Source organism: Cynocephalus volans, chromosome 2, assembly GCF_027409185.1.
Source record: "Cynocephalus volans isolate mCynVol1 chromosome 2, mCynVol1.pri, whole genome shotgun sequence".
Taxonomy (NCBI): Eukaryota; Metazoa; Chordata; class Mammalia; order Dermoptera; family Cynocephalidae; genus Cynocephalus; species Cynocephalus volans.
In genome coordinates, this window is record NC_084461.1 from 204531548 (window position 1) to 204554363 (window position 22816).

The window sequence follows — 22816 nt, forward strand, 5'->3', positions numbered from 1 at the left end:
GTATTCCAGACCTCTTTTCTAAAAACTCTTCCCTACAACACTTAGCTATTCTTACCACATAAACATTACACTTGATGCGGATGACCCCTAGCTGCCCATCTCCCCTTCCTCCACCTGCCAACTGCACACAGTCCCTAACCTCCACCTGCCAACTTCACATCACCACAAATGCAGTGCTGGTACTTCTGGTGCAATACCAATCTCCGTTCCTCACCTTCCCCCCCACTCACCCTGTTTTCTAACTTTTGATGACAAAGTAGTTGTTTTGTCATCAAATTCCAGTTCCCACAGGCCTGAGATGCAGGGAAGCATCCGGTCTCTGACTCCTCCCATCACTTGCCTATACAGTCAATGACCAGTCTGTCAGAGACCTCTGACCCCACCCCTTTTACCCACCAGTCCACTCTTGCCACTCTGGCTCCCATTCCCTCACCTCTGACCTTTTACAACTAGACCAGCCTCCTTGCCCCTGCGTCTCCCACCCCTCCATCCCACCCAAACATACTGCTACCAAAGTTACCCTCTTAGGAGCAGGGTCAGCAGACTACAGCCTCTGAGCCAAATCAGCCTACCTCCTGTTTTTGTAAATAAAGCTTTATGGGAACACAGCCACATCCACTCCTTCGCATGTTGTATGTGGCTAATTTCATGCTACAATGGCAGAGTTGGGTAGGTGCCACAGAGACAGCGTAGCCCGCAAACCTGAAATTATTTGCTCACTGACTCTCTACAGAAGAAGTTTCTTGGCCCCTGCCCTAGACATGGCTCCAATCGACAATACCTTCAGCTCAAAACTTTGTTGGCCCACTATTTCATACAAAGTTGAAGCCAGCATGACTCAGGCTCAAGGCACATCACATCCTGGCCCTCAGGCCTCTTCTACTCTAAATGCTCGCCACACAGCCTGCTGCCCTGACTCCCTGAGCCTTTGCTCACAACAGTCCCTGCTTCACTTATGCAGGCAGACCCCTCCTCCCCTTCCCCCAGCTGCCACAGCCCTCCCATCCATTTGCACAGCACTGCTCTTGGCTTCATGTCTAGCTTCCTGGTGATAAAACAGTCTCTACTGACCCTTAAGGTGCGAGGAGGCACGACTCTCTTCTGCTGCTCACTATGAGATCCAGAAGACTGCCTGCTCAGGGGAGGCAACACATCAACATTTGCTGGGCTTAATAAGGCGAAGTGCTTACTGCCACATGTTATGGGCTTCTCTATACCTCCAAGAGTCAAGTTTTAGGCACCTTGAGCCTGAGCTCTTCACTGTTGCCTGGGACAAGTTTACTCCCTCTGCTGGGGTGGAGAAAAAGGGATGTACTTGTCAGAAAATGTCAAACCAGACCTGCTGTCCCTAAGAGAGGACTCAGTTCCTAGTACCTGTGGTGGGGTGGGGTTGGTTTCTGCACACCAGTCATATTCTCAACATGAAGTTTCCTTCTCTCTTCTCTCAGCAGAAGAAAGGGAAGCTGACTGATATGGGGCAGGTCACTGAGAGCTGGCAATTACAACAAGCACTGATGGGAAGACACAGAGAATTTGAAATACAAGGTCAACACAGACTCACCAAAGGGAAAGATATTAGCTCATCTGAATTCATAGCACTCAGCTCCTTCTTGGAGATGGGGAAACTCGGAGGCAGAAAGTACCGTAAACAATTCCTAAGAAAGAAAGGTGGGGATAGGAATTCAGAATAGCATGTAGGGTGTGGAGAGCTGCTGCTAGCCCTGGAATAGGAAGACAAAAGACTCACATACCGGAGGATCTGGACAAGCAGGTCAATGGTCTCATGGTTGGTGCTCGGGGCAGTGGTGTCAGGCTCAATGCGGATGCAGTCTGAAGTGGAGGGTTCTGCCATGGCTACAGCCTGCTGGGGCACCATGGCTGCTGCTGCTGCCGCTGCCTCCTCCTCCTCCTCCTCCCCGCCCTCCTGCTGCGTGTCAGGGCTCTGATATTCTGGAGAAGGGGGCTTCATCAGCCGTACATCCTCACTGCCTTTCTCCACCCTGTGGAGGACAAAGAACTTACGTCATGTCTGTCCCAAGAACCACTGCTCTTCCCTCTGCCCTGGCCAATTTTTTTCATCCCTGCCTGCCAGAATGGGGCATTACCAGCGGTCTCGTGGTGTCGTGTCTGTAGGCACATAGTCAAACTTCACTTTCCACCGCACCACATGCTTGCCCACCTCCACGGCTGTGACACGGCCTGTGTACCACTCCCTGTTCACACGGACCTCCACATGCAGCCCTTTATCTGAGAATGTGGACAGAGATGCAAGTCAAAAAACCAGAGTCCCCTACTAAGCGAGGGCTGCCTTAAGAAAAGTAGTCCCCAGGGTTTGGAGGACTAGGTGCGTGCCCCCACTATACCCAGCCACCCTGGGTGGGTATACATTGGGATACAGAACCCAGCCACCCTGGTCTCCTTCCCCATTTGTCACAAGGTGCCAAGGAGCAGGAGGATGAATGACTGCCAGGTGTGAACACCAAGGAATTAAAAATAACCACAAAGGAGTGCTATCTTCAGAATTCTACTTGGGATTAGATTTAGATACATTGTTGCACAAGAGCCCAGACCCAGGAAAGACTCCACAAACCTTCAGGATTAAACTGTTGCTGGTGAGGGCCACCACTTCCCCTTCCACCACAGGCTGCTGAATACCTCCCCCAAACTCACCTTTCTGAGCCCTCTTGACGTCAGCTGGCTCCTCTTCCCCAGCACTGTCTGAGAGCTGCAAAGAGAACAGTCTGTTAGAGGCATCTCCAGTGCCCCCCCCCAAAGAGCAGACTTTTGTGTTAACAACCACCTAAGGTCATCAGCTGTCACCTTCATGTCTTTTTATGTTGCAGTTTAAATCACCATGCCTGAGAGCCACTCTCTAAAATCATTGTCCTAGATATCTCCCCTTCTGCCATATTTAAACGAGATAGTAGATAAGAGACAGAATGTCACAGCAACAGGAAACAAAGTGTTTCAAGCCCCCCTGATGAGTGTCAGTGACTTCAGGTCTGTGATTAGAGCCAGAAGCCAGTCTCAAGATCCTACCTGGCACCATGTTTCTAGTCACCTATGTGACTGAGAGTCCTTGAGAGATCAGTTAGGCTTCTGGAAGGCCCAGGTCACGAATGCCAATGAAGCTGGTGTGGACTGCTGGTGCGGGTTGCAGACTCAGGGAAGGGAGGCTCCAAGACCCTCATCTTGACCACCTACCTCATTCAAATCCTTTTCTTCCTTCACAGCAAATTTGCCCCGCTTGCTCCTCTCCTTCCTCCTCTCAGCCTCTTCCTCGGCTTCTTCCTCCTCAGAGACCCCCAGACTCCGCTTTCGAACAGGGGTAGCCTAGAGTGAGCAGAGAGTAGGAATGTGAGGGGCCCTGTTCAGCTCTTGAGCAGCAGGAAGATTTCATCTGACCTGAAGGAGCTGTTCAGAGAGGGGCGTGGACTGCTCTCAATCCCTGCCTGACATTACTCAGTACATACAGAAGCAACCCTCTGGTTCCTGGGCCATGAGGACCTTTGCTCAAAGCTGTCATAGGGGAAGCCTCTTGGTTTACACCTCCCCTTAGCCTGCCTGACCAGTCAACTGTGACCTCCCTGAGACATGCTGATCACTGTCACAGCCCACCAAGGCTGTCTCCAGGCCACCTGCCTATGCCCACATTGTGAGCAGCCAGTTGAGGTGACTCAAGTTTGAGGCAGACCAAAACTCGAAGGAAGCAGTGAACATCTTCCTGGATGGGGAACCAACTTGCTTTGTGTCCCTGACCAAGTCCTCTCAGCTATCTAGGGACAGTAGAAAAGCTTTAGATTTGATGCTCTTTGAAGGCTCCCCCAGTACAGCTTTGACACCACGTTTCCATTCCTGCACCACTGACAATGTGCTGGGTGCTAGAGAAGAAACACCATCTCACCAGGGAGAGTTTAGTGGGCAGCTCTGGCTTCTTGACCACCGGAGTCTTCATGACTTTGGGGGCAGGGACCTCCCGAGGGCTCTTGGAGTTGGGCAGTAGAGATGGTGATAGTGGCTGCACCAGAGGAGCAGGCCGGGGTGCAGCCTTGACCAGAGTGTTCGCAGGCTTTCGGGGTGCTTCAGGGGGCTGGAGCAGCCTGGATGTACTGGCCTCCTCACGGGCTGCCAAGACAGGAGGCTTTGGGGCGCTGCTGATGATAGGAGCCCTTCGGGGCTGGCTGGGTGGTCTGGGAGCTTGCAGGGAAGGGGGTCTACTCGGGGCATTCTTGATCACAGCAGGTAAAGGGGGAGACCGAGGACGCTGAGGTCTACGTGCAGGTTCCTAAAAAAGGTCCAGAGAGTGAGAACACTGATCCTAGCACGAGACACCTGAAGAAAAACCCCTTCATGTCCCTGGATTTTACCTCAGTGGGAGGTCTAGTGGTCACTTCTAAGGGCAGTTTCTTCAGGTCAGCTTGGGAACGGATGGGTGTGGTTTTCTGCAGGGCAAACATGATGATGAAGTTGTTTGTGTATCTTTGTACATTCAAGCAAACTCTCTTTTTGGATCCCACTATGTGTCTGGGACAGTGAAAAAATAAAAAAGAAAACTTGGGCCACAGTCCTACTCTTGCATGCCTCCCATTCTCACTGGGTAGACAAAAATACACAAACACTAAACGGCAAATTATAGGACACTACGTGATTAATCCAGCAACTGAGAGACAGGGAAAAAGTGTCAGGGGGCTGGCTGGTTAGCTCACTTGGTTAGAGCTGGTGCTGATAACACCAAGGTCAAGGGTTCAGATCTTACCAGCTAGCCACCAAAAACAAACCAAAAATGTCAGTGAACTAAATTTGTATAAAAGAAATCAAAGGTCCAGCCCCGTTGCTCACTTGGGTGAGTGCAGCACTGGTAGCACCAAGGCTGCGGGTTTGGATCCTATATAGGGATGGCCAGTGCACTCACTGGCTGAGCGTGGTGCAGACCACACCGTGCCGAGGCTTGCGATCCCCTTATCGGTCAGACAAAAAAAAAAATCAAAAAGGTAGGAAGATTTGATGGATGAGAGAAACTTGGACAAGGCCAGAAAGGACAAGTGGGATTCAGCAGATGAGGAGGCAAGCATAAGACATTAGGGTTAGTGAGTGCATGTCTGCCCAGACACACAAGCCAGAAGGGAAATGCTTTTGTAAAAAATATGATAAAGAGCTGATATCATAAACATCTAGAAAAAATAGAGTAATCAATTAAATTTTAAAAAACAGAAATGTAATGAAGAATAAGCAGTTCTAAAAGAAACATAAGTGGACATATGAAAAAACAGTCCAATCTTAGAAACATGAAAGAAAATTATAGGATGCATATCTTTGGCTATCAAATTTGCAAAAACATTTAAAAATAATACTCTCATATACTGCTCATAAAGATTAAAAATTAATACATCTTCTGGAGGGCAATTTGGAAATAGTTGTGAAAACCCATAAAATTCTGCAAAACATTTTACTCTTTAAATATCACTTCCGGAAAATGATCAAGAAAACAACTGTACACTAAAATATATATGTGTGTGTGCATATATATTACATATATATAAAATATATACATATATGAAATCTCCATATTTCTATTAAAAACATGTATCCATGGGGCTGGACAGTTAGCTCAATTGGTTACAGCATGGTTGCTGATAACACCAAAGTCCAGGGTTCTATCCCTGTTTTGGCCAGCCACTAAAAAAAATAACAAAAAAAATAAAAATAAAAAAACTTATGTATTTATGTGTATTATGTGTAGGTATTCCTAAAAAGTTGGAAAAATATAGAGTTGATGGTTATATCTAAGATAGAAGATTTATTTTGTAGAGTTTTTTATACATTCTAAATTAATTAGACACCTCTGAGATATATAAACAAAATAGTCTATTTTTAAAAAAGAATAAGCAAGGCATACTTGAAAGTGTGCTTAGACCTGGAGGTTGATACTGGAAGCTTTGACAAGCACATGTAGGTAAGTGGAAGGTGAAATTAAAAAGCCTGAGGGAACAGGGGAACCACTGAAGGTTCCTATCCCAGGCAGAACCCTGACACAAGCTGGCTTTGCCCACTGCCCATGACCTATGCACCTGAAGGGCCTCCAGCTTCTCCTGCTGCTGGCGAATTTTCTCTGTCAGCTGCTTCTGCTTCTCTTCCTGAGTCTTCAGGTCCTTTTTGAATGTCCCCAGTGGAACCTTCTGCTTCTGTTCAGAAGCCTCACATCTGTAGAAAGAAGGTGCTAGGGACATCCTGGCAAAACAAAGCACCAGGCAAGGCAGGAACCTGGCTCCTCAGTTAACCCATGCTGCCTCTCACAAGAGCAACCATCTCAGAGTTCCCGATGCATGGAATTAATATGTACTGCCAGACCTATATCTATTCTTATTTTTTGGGCACTTAATATGAGCAGCAAGACAAAGACATAAGGATATGGGCACTGACCTCAGGAAGCACAGTGAGTTATCTACCCTACACGTAGAGAGAACCATCTGGGGGGAGAAGTACCCACAATCTCCCTGTTAGAGAAAGTGCTCACCGGTCCTGCTCAGGATCAGGGTTCATGGAACAAACCCAGGTGTCAGGATAATCTTTTTCCACAGAACTCAGCTGGAAGGGGAGGGTCCTCCACTTCAGACACAAATCTGAAACACAGAAAATGCCCACACCAATGTCAGCCACACTCACCAACTACATCTATAATCCAGTCTCCTCACATCCAGGCCCAAGGCTGAGATGCCCCAGACTTTCCATGCAAAGATCTTCACTCTGGTTCCAATTCTGCCAGTCCTAATAGAACAGTAATTATTCTCAGGAACAGTTATTCCAGCAAGAATGAGAACTTAATACCATGGACTCTTAATGCCCCCCAATCCCTCTCTCTCCAATAGCAGGATCCTGGCTCAGTCATCCACTCATGCTAGAGACAATGTGGTACAAAGCAAGTGATGCCAAGCCCAGCTGCAGCTTAAGAGGCCTGGGAAGTTAGATGACCTTCTTCCTCATTCAAGAGGGACAGGTGGAACTCAGCACAGCCTCAAGACTGAACTCACAGGGTCATCACCGGACAGACTCATATCCTTAGTGGGACCATAAGTCCACAAACGTTAGTCAAGAGGCCAGCAAAAGGACGGAGATAAGAGGTTCAAGGACTACGATGGAAAAGAGTCAGGAGGGTCCCAACCACCCAACTCACCGCACTGGATAGTAGTAGGTATTTCCATGGCTCTCCGGCGTTTGTAACGCAGCTCACTGGATGGGGGCTGGTTCCAGTTGGCAGAGAGGTAGCCAAACTCATCCCAGAACTTGATGATTCCCCGCTGGGCTGGAAGACAAACCCCCACATATCGTGTTAGGAGCCAGTCTCTCTCCCTTCCTAAATTCATGTGAAGAGGAAGGGCAGAGGCCCAACCCCATTACCAATCGCAATGTCCTTCCAGTACTGCGCCAGGTGCTCCCCCATGGCCCGCAGCAGGTGCCGGTACTCTTTGGCATCAGCAAAGTCCTGCTTGTTGTGTGTAGGCTCCAGAACCAGGTAGGGCACATCAACAACACCAACAACCCCACCACATGCCCTACAGGGAAAAAGAGGACATAGCTCTGTCACCCTGCTGGCCAAAACCCTCCTGCCATCACCTTGGCCTGGAAGCTCCCCTTGGGTAGTACTTACATGCCTCCTTCCAGCTGTGGGCCCACTTTCTCATACATCTTGATCAAGCGGCTACAGTTGTAGATGAACATGCCATCCAAGTACCGGTGTTCGATGTTGACCCCAAAAACAAAATTTAGTTCCTTAGGTTCTTTCAATGCTCTAAGAAAGACCAAAAGAATGCACCCATTAGTACATAAACACCATGGTGCTTAAGCTGTGTTAAGCTTAAGCTTAAACTTGAGACACGTTAAGCAAAAAGTTTTAGATCTCCATTCAATGTGTAGCCTCTGTCAGACTTGATATGCACCTCTAAGCATCCCTAATTAAAAGTATACAACTTTGGCTCTTTGGTAACAAAACAGAGATGGATTTAAGCATAAATGGGTTACTGTGAAGCTGCTACAAATCTTTGCAAAGATATTTACAAGGTAGAAGAAATACAAGGTTATCATCATATCTTCCCCAAATTCCACTATCGTGACAATAAATTTTTTTTAAAAAGTAAAAAATTCACAAAAAACAATAAACATGAAAGAAGACTTCATGTGATTAATGTCAACAAAATTTTGGAAGCTGAAAAGCAGACTGACTTGTACAGAAGAAACCTGAAACCTATGCCTGTGGCAAGGAGGCCAACAAGACGCAAGCCAGCAATCAAGCACCAGAGCTGAAGAGGATCCAGACAGAGGGTGGGACTAGGAGACAGTTTAATAATACACAACAAATGCTTGTTCTAAATGAAAAAGTCTACAAAACTCAATTTACAGCATTATTCCACATTTGTAACCAGTGAAGGGAAAATAAACATATATACACATATAACATAAAAAATGAAAAGTATATATCACCAAGTGGTAGAAGTATAAGCGAGTTTTAAAATTTCATTTCTTAAATGTTTTGTATTTTTCATGTTTTATACAATGAGCATTTTAAACATCCTTTAAATGAAAAAAAGAAAAGAAAAAGGAAAAGGTGAGACAGTACTAGTGAGGACAGTTTGACGTTCAATTCGAGGTGTTGGCTCTGCCCTGCCTTTTCCTAGCTTAGGAAAGAGCTGAGAGCTCAGGGTGAGACCTCTCTCCTGCAGGGGCCACATGACAAGCATTTAGGATCACAACTCTAACAGCTTTCTCAACCCAGTCTTGGTGACAGAACAGCAACCTCACAGGAGGTGAGACTTCCTCAAGCTCTGTAATTACCAATAATCAGTACAAAGGCTAAACAATTTTAAAGAACCAAAGGACAGCTCTGGTACTCACCGCTGCTTGGCCTCCTTGATCCTCTTCTTGACATCAGCTTCTCTGCGCAGGGTGAGGGCTGTGTTCTGGACCTGTCGCAACATCACCTGCATACGCACACCGTCAGGTCAGGGGAGGAGGTGCTCTGGAGCACTTTATGACATCACACCTAAAACTTCTCACTATAACTCAAATGAATGCAAAACCACACCTAGAGATTTATTTCTTTTTAGAAAAAATGGCCCTCACTGGGGACAAACTCAAAAGCTGCATTTCCCTTCACCAGGCTTGCATGACATGGACTCCTAATGCCAGAAATGTTGGAGAATAGCTACCTGGGTCTAGGGCCTTACCCTGGAGTCCCGTGTGAGGTCTCCACCCAGGCGTACTTCCAAGGTCCGAGCTTTGCTCTCCGCCTCCCGTGCCTTATCTTCAGCTGAAATCCAGCAGAAACCATGATAAGGAATTCAAAGGTTCAAAACTCTCCATCATCCCTCCTGGATCCACCATCCAGTCCCTGCTGCACAAAAAGTGTTTACACTATCAAGGAAAAGGAGAGCTGAGGGGCAAAGGTTGGTGATCAACACAAGAGTATCCTCCAAGCCTGCACTGCAGAGTTGGCTCAAAAAGGAAAACCTGGCATTCAGAAACTTCACTGAGGCACCAAGGAAAACATGTACTATTTACACCTGAGGCATGCTTTTCAAACTTTACAAATCAATCAGGACTTGTCAAAAAAAAGCCCAAGGCAACCAGAGTTAAACCCTCGGCATAAGCTGGATGCTAAGCCCTGGAGTCAGAAAAATCAATTTCACAAATATTTGGGTCAGAGGACAGTGTGGGTGGGATTCTTTACTCTGGGCAAGACAAAGAGTTGACACTTTCAGATAAGGCCCTATAAACAGCTGAAAAAGAGAGAGTCTGAAGAGAAAAAGTGCTGAGGGGGTTGGTATGTGGAAAGGGTTGAAAAAGAACTGGACTGTGGTTCAGAACAGCCCTGTCCCTGCGTGGTGGATGGAGCCTTTCCCTGGATCCCTGCTTTGGCCACAAGCAGCATCCCCCAGACAACCCCCACCCCATACCCTCCTGTGCAGAGAGTGACATTACCAATCCGTGCTACGTGTTCTGCCTTCTTCACCTCCTGCTCAGCACGGGTCTTGAAACGGCTTGATGTGTACTTGTACATCCTGAACAGTAGAAAAAGCAACCTGAAGGCCCGTACAGCAGTGGGGCAGGCAGCCAAGCCAAGAAGTCAGGAAGCACCCTGCTTTCCTGCCTCCTCTCAAGTTGTGCTGTCCTGGCCCCTTGCAATGAGACAAATCCAAGCTTACCTTAGCAAAAAGATTCAATTCCCTATTCGACTTGCCCCTGGCCTCCTGCTCTGTCTCTGATAAGCAACCTTACTATTCACCAGTAGTGTCATTAATCCCACGACAGAAACGAACCTCAATAATAAGACAGGGCCTCTGTTTTCCTGTATAGTGTCTAAAGGCCCCTCAACTCTGAAGCCAAGAGATTCAGACAGTTCACCGTGCCAAGCGGGGTACCCTCTACATCACAGAAAGCACTCATACTCAAGGAGCTTACCCAGCCTCCACAGCTAGTCAGCCACCTCTGTCCCTCCCTCAGGACCCAGAAGTGACTCTGATAAATCACAGGCAGCTTAAGGGCCCAAATGCAGTCAGCACTGTCAGAGCCTCTCATACGGCATCACTCCAACAATGCCCAGAGAAACGTGGCCAGACTCCAGCCTCGGCCCACGGAAAACAGCAGGCCAGGGTGGGCAGGCCCCTACCTGGGCTTGTATAGGCAGCAGGAGAGCCTCTTGGTCTGCACCTTGTGCCCGTGGATGAAGATCCTCATCCGGGGGTCGATATAAAGGACAGCAGCATAGGCACGGAATGAGCGCCGCTCTGGCTTCCTGGAGGTGGCAGGAACAGGAGTGGTGTCACCCACCCCATGACAAGCCCAAGGATACAACATCCTTTCTGCAGACGCTGCACTTTTCCATTTCACATCTCAGCTTCTCTTGCTGCCCTGATGGGGTGCTTGCCCAACATGGGCACCGCAAACTTCCCACCTCACATCCCCAGCACAGGTGCCCCACAGACACCTGACCTGGCCCTGCTATGGAGCTCTGGACAATTTCCCTCCCCTCTCTAGACCTCAGTTTCTTCTATCAAACCAAAGGATCATTAATCTTTTCTTTTAGCTTAGCTAAGGATCTGTTGTCCTTCTACTCATTCCTTCTGCCTTGCGGCAAGAAGACGTGGAGCTCTGAGGCCCATCAACTCCAACGCTGCCCCTGGGAGAAATCTAGGGAATACGCTCTCCCCTTTTTCTCTGAAATCACCTCCTGAAATAATGACCATCAGTTCCAGTGCATCCATCCCTTCCCAGACACACTCACGTGCCCTCTGGGGAGGTCTCTGCCATCTGGATATCTCTTGGATCTGAGATTATATCTAGTTCTGGCTCTCCATTATCCATGAGTTTGAGATTGAAGATGATCACCAGTGTTCCTGGGGAATAGAAATCCTTTTGTTCTGCCAGGTGCCCCAGCCCATCCCCACACAACTTGTGGCTCTGGAGCTCCCAGATTCTAGGGGCTACAGGTTCGAAGCCTACTTACCACTGTCCCCAGGAATCTTCATGAACTGGGCCATCACTTCCTCCTCAGTGTGGAAGGGAGAGTACTTGTAGATGAGTTCTGTTTCAATGGCAAATTTCTCTACATTGTCTGTGACAGGTTCCCGGGTCTGAGCATTCCAGGTGGGCAACGGGACTATCACCTTTGGAGTAAGCACAGGCAGACACCTTGAGGGAGGCACCAGAACAATGTTCCCCCAAAATGTGCATCTATCTTGTCCCTGCCCACAGTGGCTCCACACTGCCCCAGAGGTGAGGCCCAAGCTCTGCAGCCTGGCACCAGGGCTCTGCGGTTTTTGCCTTTCCCAAGACTCAGCCGCACATCACTATTTCCTCTCAGGATATGATGGTTTATGTCCTGGGGGTCAGTCTCTTCCCTGTTGGGGATGTCTCTGCCATTTTCTTAATTTGATAAAAATTCTACTCTTAGCACTACAGAAAACATATTTACAATTATTACATATTTACATTATTACACTTAACGTAACCTACAACTCAGCAATTCTACTCCTATGCATATACCCTTGAGGAAACTTTTGCACATTATACTAGTTAATATGTATAAGAATAACCCAAATATCCATTATAGAGTGGTTAAACTGCAGGATATTTATACAATGGAACGCTATGCAGTGATGAAAATGAATAAACAGCTAATAGCATCAACATGGATGAATCTCATAAACACAGTGTTACATAAAATAGGATTAAAAAAAATCTACAGTAGAAAATTCATAAATAGGTAAAACTAAATTATTATTTAAGGATGCATATGCAGGTGACAAACTATAAAGAGAAAGAAGGAAATGCTCATCACAAAAGTTACCTGAAGGTAGTTCCTTCAGGGCATGATAAGGAATACAATTAGTGAGGGCCCACAGGGGATTTCTAACATTGTCTATGAGGTGGCTACATGGGTGTCTGCTTTATAATTATCCACTCAACTGTACATAAATTTTAATACACCCTTCCATATATGTAAAATTTAACTTTATATCTAAGTAATGTTTTCTCCAGGGGCCTCACCGTGCTCCTCCCCCTACCCTAAGCCAGCCACCTCTGCAGGGCCCTGAGGATGGCTGACTGAAGGGATTCCCTCTGTACAGCAAACCAGTCAAGGCACCACACGGGTTCAAACCAGATTGCCCACCCTTAGGAAAAACAAGTGCTGGGGTGATAAACTATTAAGAGTTCTGAGACATTCTGCTGGTTTCTAAGAAGCTTGGTGGTGAAAAGTATTCAACCCAAGGGCTGGTGTGGACACATTCCTCCTCAACCGAAAATGATCTTATTTTGAAATCTTGGCCAAGTTTGCACTACAGAACAATACAAAATCGTGATCTTCTAGCACCAAGTAAGGGAAAAGTCTCAACCTAGCTTTTCCACCAGAACTGAGTTCCATTTGTGTTCTATGAACCTGTACCTCTCTCTATACCTCCCATTCTTTACAGCAGTCCCAGGTGACAATGGCATCACTTTAAACTACAGGAGTTCACTTCCACTGGCACCCATCCCTCCTGCTGGAACACTTCTCCTTTAGCTTCAGTGTCACCACTCTCCCAGTTTTCCCACCTTTCTGGCCACCCCTCTGTCTTTCTATCACTTTCTCTTCTCCCTGACCTTTAGACACTGGCATGCCCTATGTCCCAGGTCCTCTTATCACTCTACTCTGTCCTTTAGGTGAGCTCATTTGCTACCGAAAATCCCAGAGCCCAGACCTCCAAACTCCAGACCCAGACGTCACTTTGCATGTCCAGGACAAACTTACACTCTTCCCTTCCACACTCTCCCTCTTCCCATTCTTCCTCAGCCCCAGACAGCCCACCCCCTCACCAACTGCCACCTCTGAACCTGTCATCCACGACCCCTGCCTTCCCCTCTTCCCCCTCTACTGACCAATCACCAAATCTGTAAGTCCCACATCCTAAAGAGATAACTCCATCTCTCCCCTCCCTGCTGCACATCCCACCAGGCTACACACAGCCAGGGCCTCTCAATTGGTCCACTCTAACACTCACCCCCAATGTTCCCAATCCAATCACCACACAATAACTACACAGATCTTTTTAAAAGAGAATCTGACACTGGCACACCCTTGCTTAATAAAGTCCTGCACACTCAAAAAGGTCCTGACCTCAAGCCTAACCTGGCCCTCCCTACTGTCCAGAGGCCACCACCTTTCTTCAGGTGGCCCTGCTGACAAGTTCCCTTCACATCACCAGCCCTCAGAGCCTTGAGCAAGCTGTTTCTACTGACTTGAACACCCTCCTCTTGCCACCCTCAGTCCTTCACCAGGACACATTACTGAAAACCCCTGCCCAGGCTACATGCTCCCATCCCACCTTCTCCTAGCAGCCTGCTCTTTCCAGGTGTAGCATTTCTCTCATTCCAAGTATGGTAAATGAATTAATATATGACACCAAAAAGGCAAACAAATCCACTGGCTTGCTAGTAAAGATGGCACAAAAAGACAGCCTGCCATTCCCAACAAGACTGCTATGTTTGCTATGATTTAGGCTCAGATCTAAACAGGGTCAGTACAAATTTGATCACATATAACCAACAGAAATGAATTAGACTGAAAGTTTGAATTCAACTATCTGCCTATGTGATAGCCATGGATTTCCTTCTACAGAACCTCTCAGATTCCTCTCTCAAGCTCTAGTTTCCATTCCTTTCACACAAAAGGAGATAAGAGTCCAATCTGAGACTAGATAGACCATAAAACTTCCTGGATGCCCCCAATGAGGCAGGACAAACCTCACCAGAAACAGTTCTGCAGGTATCTGAGCCACTAGGCCACAAAGAGAATCAGCTGAGCATATGTTTACCTTACACGATTAACAAAATGTTTTAAAGTCAGTAAATTCAGAAATCATTAAGCCTTCCTTTCAGCACAGCAATAATCACTGGAGCTGTGTAATAGCCAATCCCAAAGTGAGCCTGACCATCAGCTGCCATTTAACAAGAAGTTTACACTGATGCTTTTCCATATGCTCACCTGCTTTACCACCTGCCCCGGACCTGTCTGTGTCTGATTCGTGGCTTCTGAAATAAGCAGCTAGAGCAACACATTTCCTCAAAAGGAAAATGCGTTTATAGTACATACCACAAAATCACCGTCAAATGGAAAGACACTGCCGTTCCTACTATTATTGCCAGCTATGGTCTCCACGGATAGGGAAGCCCAAAACACTCCCCCTGATAAAACAACTCTCTGTGGTGACACTCCCCCAGATGGAAGTCAAGCTGCAGATCTAGAGGTGCTGCAAATGTACCTCTTTGTTCCTGCCACAAAACAACTGTTCTCTGAAGTACTTTGAGATTCCATTTCCTCTCACATTAAGGTATCTGCCTTAACCTTTCAACCAATTCATCCAACCAGCTAATCCCATAAAGGGGGATGTGCTCCAATCCTGCAGCCCCAAAGAGCCTAGCACTGCAAAAAAAAAACCAGTCTGGGCAGACCCTGGAAATGTGGAGTGGTGATTCAGAACATGAAGATGGAACCTACTTCATCAATGCCTTCTTCCTCATGAAAGGTGCGAGACAGGAAAAGGCAGGTCATGGTGTCTTCCTTCTTGGTGAAGAGGATAAAATCCTTCCCAATGCGCATTGAGCCCCTGAAAGGGAAGCAGAAACAAATTACTCTCCCAGGGATTCAAAAGCTCATCTGAAAAAGGAGTAAATCCGCCCTGTGGACTTAACTAAACTGCCTTTGGAGGGCTCTCCTAAAGGCTTTCCTAGGTTCCAGGACACTGAGTTCCACAGCCCTTGTTCCCTGTCCACCCATCCAACACTCCTTGGTCTGCTTTTCCACTGGCCTATAATTCCTCAGTCTTTATCTCCAAGCTTCTTAACCACACTTACCCATTATACAGGGCTATCTCCCCACCCTTCTAGGGCATGTTCACCACAAAACACTAGCCCCAGGTGACTGTCACTCCCAGCCTGTTGCCACATGCTAACAAGTAACTCTGCTGCCCTTGAGCTCCAAGTTCATCCCAAGTACAGGAGGGCTGCTGTGCCCTCTGACTGCGCCACCATCAGATTTCACTTCTGTAGCTAATACCTTCAACGTGTCATCTTCCATACTGTCCATACCCAGTTCCCATCCCGTCCTTCCTTCACTGATACAAACTCCCCTCCTCGTCCACTCATCAAATGGCAGCACCATCAAGGGAAGAGCCCAGTGCCTACACACACAAGTCCTCAAAAACCAGTGTGAAACCAAGGCTCAGCAGAACATAGGGTATACCAAAATATAATTCTTGACCATGATATCCAAGGAGGCCCATAATTGGCTCATTTCTAGTAACTACAGCCATCTTGTCTCAGAATTGTTTTGTCATCTTGAGCTTATTATAACACAGGCAGGTCCCTGCTTTTGGATGCAACTGGTTTCTGGAAACCGTGCCTTAAGGCTGACTTCCACAGGACAAAGTCTGAATGGAATCAACCACTTCCTTCCTCTGTTTGGCCACATTAAATCTTAGGAGCAGGCAGGGACAGGTCTTTCTAGCATCACAAAAGAGGGAAGAAGTGTGAAGCACCAGTGGGAAGACTGCCCACGAACAATGGGGCTGTTTAGCTCCTTTCTTCTGAGCAGCTTCTGGGGCTTTATGGTCATTATCTCATTAGTCCTCATAACACCCCAGGGAGATGATGGAGGTGGGAAGCCTCATCACTATCTTCTATGTACAAATACAAACCAGACTGGCATGCCAAGCACACAAATGAATGTCATGCCCCACTTCCCTGAACACTCAGGAAAACTCCCAGGACACTATCCAGAGATGCCCAGGGGGGTTCCAAGTCCTGTTTCTCCTCCTCCAGCACCCGAGGTGCTGGCAATCTCCTTCCTCTGACAATTGCACAGTCCTCCTCCTTCCTTTCTGAAGCTTATAGGTAGCCAAATGAGGCACTCCATCTTGCCTTCTGTCAAAACTCGTACTTGCCCTAATTTGGCAAAAACTCTCACTTTGTTCCTCTCTCTTCCGTCTGTCTTTGACCCTGATCTTAGGGCATGAATAGCAAGAATCCCAAAGCACCACCTCTCTGCTGGCTTCCCTGCTTCTCAGCTCTATTCTCACAAGTCACCTCCTCCTAGAACTCTTTTTCAACTTCTGAATTTGTTTCAAAATGATTATACTGTCTACTCTGAACACTAGATGGCTCCCTCTCAATGGGGCCTTCACAATGTCTTCTAAAATATACTAATAACAACACTCTCCAATTCTGTACATTTTCCTTCCCTCTTTTCTAAGCACTTTCAGAGTCACATTTCACTTGCTCCCGAACCTTGCTCTGTAAAGGAGAATGTCAGAGATTAGCATCCCATTTTCTAGATGAGGAAACAGACTTTCAGAATGAAATGGCTTGCCTGATGCCACAGATCTGATAGGACCAGGCAGGAGGAGGCTGACCTACAATCCAGATGGGAAGTCAGAGTTCCCACTGACCCAAAGAGACCCTGGTTATTGGCAACTTAGATCACCTGCATCAGAATCACCAAGGGAAGGTTTCCAAGTGATTCATCTGTGACCATAAGTGATTCATCTCACCTGTAAAAAACAGATTCCTAGGCCCTACCCAGACATATTAAATCAGGCCAAGAATTTGCCATAGAAAGATCAAAGAAGAAACAAAATAAGAAGCCAGAAAACTGACTCTCACAGCAAGAACAGTCTTTAATCCTTAATCTACTTGAGATGTATTATAATCTCAATCTACAAAGGAGAAAACTGAGTCTTAGAGAAATAATTAAGTGGCTGAGATATGAACCTTAGTTTGTCTGATTGAAGTGAAATGGACAGCAGCTCTGGTTTTGTAGTCAGAAAGACATGGTCTATATCCTAGCTCTTCATGTAGGCATTTTTACACCTTTGGGTAAGTCGCTTTACGCTTATAAACCTCAATGTCTTCATCTAAAAATAAGAATAATAGTGTCCACACCTTATAGCTATACTGAGGATTAAATGAGATCCATTTAAAGTCTTAGCACCATGCCTGGCACATGGTAAGCATCTGTCATTACCATTTGGTTCCTGCCCTAGAGACAAATCAGAAAGACCAGGTACCAGGCCCCTGATTTCTTTGGAAGCACTCTCTTTCTTCCCCATACTCCCACAGCACACTGCACGTGAGGCCCAACTAAGGCTGTTGATTGATCAAACCACCACTCTCTCAAACAAAACAACACGTTTCCACAGCAAGACTGCAAACATGACTCATAATTCCACTTGCACAAACTCCAATTCCACTAAATCTTATTCCATCCAAAGGTATGTACAGCTGGAAGTGAGCATTTCAGAAATAGAAACCTCTCTCTTGGGGCTTCACTCAAAACCAGAACACATTCCAAACACTCAACAAGTGTGAACCAAGGGCTAAGAAAGATGCCCCAAGGGATCTGAAGATATTACGTAGGTACCTGCTGTAGGCCCTTGCAGGATATGGGCATGGAGGCTGCGTCCTCTGGGAGGGAGGGCTCACATCTCTCTTACTCACCTGGATCACCAGGGCCTGGCACAGACCAGTACATGCAGAGGGGCTCAGGGAACACTGATGCACTGTGAGGCAACCCCATCACCATCTCAGACTCATCCCAACCCAAGAGAACCACTCACATCCTAAACCACGGGGTAAAAATGAGAATTCTCAATAGCACAGGCGCAGTTCTAGAACTCAGTGCCCAGAGAAAACTACAGCCTCTCCTGCCCCAACTAGCTTTGGATGTTCATACTTTTCAATCTGTGGAGCAAACGCAGCTGGACAACAAGTGGTAAATTACACCAAAACCACCTCTCCTTTGTGACTTTCCTCCTGCTGCAGAGTTACAGTCAAGAAAGGACAAGAAGGAGGAAAGTTTTCACCTGAGATAAACAGGAGATCATTTCTTGATTTTGTTTTGAGCCCTATGACAGGTTTCCAGTATACCTACGATTTTAACCCATTCCCGTACTGCCCAATCTGGGTGGACTCAGGTGTTCGTTTGGCAGACTTCCCAAACTGGATCACACTGGCAGCATCACCTGAAGTGACAGACACAAGAGAAAGTAAAAAGCATGTTTGCATTTCTTTCCGAGGCTCCTCAAAATCAAAGGTAAAGCCTTTGTTAAATCCCAGCAAGGCTGTGTCTCTCTCCAAGAAAATTTGCCACTGTGAAGAAAATGCAGGCAACCTTTGCCTGGCCTGTCAGTACCTCCATCAATGTGACCTGTGTTGTTACCAGAATATGATAAAAAGGCTGGGGGAGGCCTCTGTAGTTCTGGATCCACGATGTTGTGCAAGCTGATAAATACAATGTCAAGAGACAGGTAATCTGACTGACTTCAGGTTGCCATTCAGATCCTATCTCCCATGTTAAGACAAGACTCGGCAAATACATTAGTGGAATTAAGCCTAAGATGTTGCAACAGACCTCTCACTCCCCAGGTGGATCTTCTAGTCAAACAGCGAGGCAACAGAAAAACAAGTTTACATAGTATTTTGTAAAAATGGTTACATCCCTCCCCAAAGAAATGTTATCGTCTCATTACTTACTCGAATCCATTCCTGCTCCATCGTCCAAAAAGCAAAGCATAAATCTTCCTCGAAGGTCCTCTCGCCTTTCTGTAAAAGCAGCAGATGCCATAACAGGACTGTTACCCACCAGAGTGTGTGACAGAAGGTAGATCAAAGCGAAGCTTGGAATAAAGAGGTCAGGTCAAATCTAGCTTCTCCTTCTAACAGTCCTAGCTAGAATGAGTTAAACTTCAGGTCCCTTGAGGGTGTGAACTCCCAAAGGTTCTCCAACGCTTTCTAGTTCACAATGAAGCTTGAGACGATCTGTAAGGCGGGCAAGGAATACCTGGCCCAGCATCTAACCACACCAAAGACCACAGAATATGCACGTATTTCCCATGTACCTCTATCACCCTTCTGCTTCTCTTCACCTGGATTACTATCACTTATGCCCTATGCCATGACCCCAAGCCACTATCATACTCCAACTATTTCCTGCTGTACTTTATCAACGCTGCTCAAATTCAACAGGTACCTCCTTTGAGAGTTAAGTCTGGGATAGCCTTCAGACAAAGTGATCAAGCCAGACATGGTATGGCCACAGTGGTGGGAGCCACTATCTGAAAGATGAGTTACTATGTCTATACACCCCCAGGCTAACTACAGTTTCTGGGCTATTTGTATTAACCATCATATCCCCTGCTCACTATGGGTCCTGGAAAGGGCTCCCCAACCCAGGAGTGAAATGGCACAAAGTGCAAAGTGGTGCCTGGTTCCCGGCTAGACCTGCCTGACTGGAAGGAGAAATGACCCTTTGACAATAAGATACAAAGCAGCTCTGGCAGGCTTCCTGGCCAACAGGAAGGGAGCACAGCAGATTGTGGCTGCCATTCCATGAGCAGAAGCACCTCTTCTTTCAGCAGCTGTTTTCTCCAACTGCCAGTGGTAACGCAAAGTAGTCTAGGTCCAAACATGTCATGGACAATGGAAAAGATTCCCAAATAGGGAAGGGGGCTACACCAGTTTCCAAGGGGCCTTTGATCTAATGATGAGGATAGGTGAACAAAGGAGGAACTAGCCTTGGAATCAGGCAAGTATTGACACAAAAGAGAGAAGGCTGTGAGACAGAGGTGGAGACAGGGAAACCACATAAGCAAAGAACAACTAACACCAACTTCCCCAATACAGAAGCTGTTCATAGACCACTGCTTAGCACAAGGACAAAAGTAACCCTTGTACTAAAAGGAAGGAAGTCTATGTAAGGTACTATAGAGACAAGCCAAAGGTTGATTTGGAGTCTGGTCCCTGAGGACTTTTCAATCTCCTCCAAACTGCAGATCACCAACTTTGTAAAACTATCTAACAAATCTCAGTTTAAAATCCTCTCTGTCCTCCCCTCAGGCTAAAAATTCAACTGAGTTGTGATCACCCTCTGTTAAATAGACAATTTAATGTAATTTAAAATGCTACTTCAGAAGGGCTATAAACCACAAAGATTTTCAAGTATCACTCAGTGTTCAGGAAGCTGGACATTAATTACAACTGCTTCTTGAAAGTTCAAGGGAGAGGATCTTCCTGGAAATACTACTGTAGATAAAAAAATTTCTCCTTGTCACAGAGGCTATTATCAGAGTCTGAAGAATCCAAATGAGATATGGCAAGCAGAAACAAGTACAAGAAAAGTGCAAAAAGGCTTCACAGTTTCCATCTGGAGGAAGTGAAGTGTCATATGGAGACTCAAACTCGATCAGCTACATGCATGGTAAAAGCAGTGTTCTAAATCTAGCCGAGAGCCATTTGCTGACTACAGCCATAAAACGTGCATGAAGTCTCTGCCTTTGGGATCTAGAAATTGGGTTCAGCCGAGCACATCTGGACCCAAGGACTACTAGCATTCCCTGAACACTACCTAAGAGGTTACTTTCTATGTCCTTGTGTTAGGACAGGACTTGCAGGCTGTTTCAGCACACAATCATCACTTAACAATGGGTCTAGGATCCCTTTCTGACTCTAGCACTTCATTCCAAAGTTTTCTCATGTAGATTACAAGGGTAAGAGACCTACGTTGGAGGAATCCTCCTGGCTACACAGTGGCCAACAGCCTGTAAATGGCTAGTAGTGTCAGGGTCTGTGTTAATATGCAATACCGCCTCAGGGCCAAGAGAGACTCACTTATACAGTTAATTTCTTCAACTTTGTAAATAAGCAGTATGGTGTCTTCATCTAGCTTCAATGTTTATGCAAATCATTCATTTATTCAATTACTATTCACTGAGTACCTCCTGTGTGCCTGGCTCTGTGATGAGGACAAGAGTAGTGATCAATGCAAATGTGATACCTGTCTTCATGGACCTTACAAGTCTAACGGATTCTACTCCCTGCTACTATCCACAGTGGAGAAAGTAGGAAGTAAAGAACAGGATGGTTTAAGCTGACAGAGGCTGAAAAAAATACCGATTAGAGTGCATAGAATCACCTGAAGAGCTTGTGAAAATACAGATTCCAGGCTCCACCCTAGATAGTCTGATTGCATAAGTCTGATGCTGATATTGCCCATGAGAACCTTTGAGAACCACCACTGAGCTAGAGCAAGCAAGATCTAGAAGGCTTCCTTGCTCAAAACTATCTCCCCAGACATTCCACCACAGAGATTCATTCCTAACACCTGATATTACTTTAATCAGTCAACTGACTGACATCTGAAGCTTCCAAAGAAAGGACTGGGATGGAGATGGAATTCTGGATGAAGGAGAGTCTAAGCAGCTGTGTGTTGTGTGCTTCCCTTCCCACCGTACATCTCGGAAGCAAGAGAAGGAAGACAAAGCCAAACTGCCTTCTTGGCAGCTGTGCTTCAGATCCTGGTAGCAGCTATGTAAGACTGTCAGAACCAGTTTGGAAGGCTGCACAGCTAAGCTTCCCCCAACATGTCCAAGTCTGGCTTCTCCAAGCCTGACATCCCTCATCCAACTCCAATTGGGGAGAACAAGAGAAAGAAAGGAGTGGGAAAAGAAAAGATATCAAATTGGCTACAAGTTAAAAGTCAGAGGTAATAAAATAATGATTCCTTAGCAGAGGCTGTAATAAAATGGCATCCAAGTTCTTCATCTCACTCCGCAATCTGTTTCACCAGTATTCATTTCAGTTTCATTTGCTCTAATTTTTCATTTATTAACCATTGCCTTGTGGTCACAAAAAGGAGGTGGCACTGCCTATCCCAGGAAGTCAGGAAAGTCAATAAAAAAAACAGAGTCCACTTCTGACAGGCACATTATGGCCTGGCCACAACTAATAGAAATGCTTTGGGTAAATGAACACCTCTACACTTTGAAAGGCTGGCTCCACCTCGCCCATCTCACATTTAAATAGTCTTCAAAATATGACTTTCCTGGTGACCTCAAACTATATCTGATTCCAAGTTCAGAATCAATCTAGTTTCAGAATAAACGATAAGAAAATACTTTTGCCCATACACTAACAACAAGTACTCTACAGTATTAAGATTATTACGGATTCCATTGCTTTTACTCCTCCTGTTGAATGTGTTAATAAGGCACTGAGGTAGAAAAGGGTGATGTTAAGGATGTCTCAGCCAAGACTCCCAATCTCATGGCACCTGTAGTAAATCAAGTCTTTTTTCTAAAATGCTATGGTTCTTAGTGCTTCCACCACTCCTTAATCCCTACTGTCTTGATTGTTCCCTCAAGATCTAGTTATAGTTCTCTAATCATCAGTAGTGTGCTGTCTCTGATTAGAGACTAAGTTCTTAGAGGAAAGGCCCCATCTCTCTCTGAACTCT

General features: G+C 46.2%; 1 protein-coding gene across 4 annotated transcripts in view; it reads right to left on the minus strand.

Annotated features, from left to right (window-relative positions):
• The window catches only part of MORC2 (MORC family CW-type zinc finger 2), a 37788-nt gene that overhangs the window by 4049 nt on the left and 10923 nt on the right, over positions 1-22816 (minus strand). For all 4 annotated transcript variants that reach the window (XM_063086790.1, XM_063086789.1, XM_063086788.1 and 1 more), the window contains 21 exons: positions 19060-19128; positions 18458-18548; positions 15029-15137; positions 11498-11657; positions 11276-11387; positions 10661-10786; positions 9973-10052; positions 9219-9301; positions 8887-8972; positions 7646-7786; positions 7396-7550; positions 7172-7300; positions 6515-6620; positions 6069-6201; positions 4368-4442; positions 3905-4285; positions 3205-3333; positions 2671-2725; positions 2106-2247; positions 1752-2000; positions 1562-1655 (listed from right to left, as the gene is read on the minus strand). In XM_063086790.1, the coding sequence (XP_062942860.1) occupies positions 1562-1655; positions 1752-2000; positions 2106-2247; positions 2671-2725; positions 3205-3333; positions 3905-4285; positions 4368-4442; positions 6069-6201; positions 6515-6620; positions 7172-7300; positions 7396-7550; positions 7646-7786; positions 8887-8972; positions 9219-9301; positions 9973-10052; positions 10661-10786; positions 11276-11387; positions 11498-11657; positions 15029-15137; positions 18458-18548; positions 19060-19128 (2705 nt within the window). The remainder of the gene's footprint in view (positions 1-1561; positions 1656-1751; positions 2001-2105; positions 2248-2670; positions 2726-3204; positions 3334-3904; positions 4286-4367; positions 4443-6068; positions 6202-6514; positions 6621-7171; positions 7301-7395; positions 7551-7645; positions 7787-8886; positions 8973-9218; positions 9302-9972; positions 10053-10660; positions 10787-11275; positions 11388-11497; positions 11658-15028; positions 15138-18457; positions 18549-19059; positions 19129-22816) is intronic.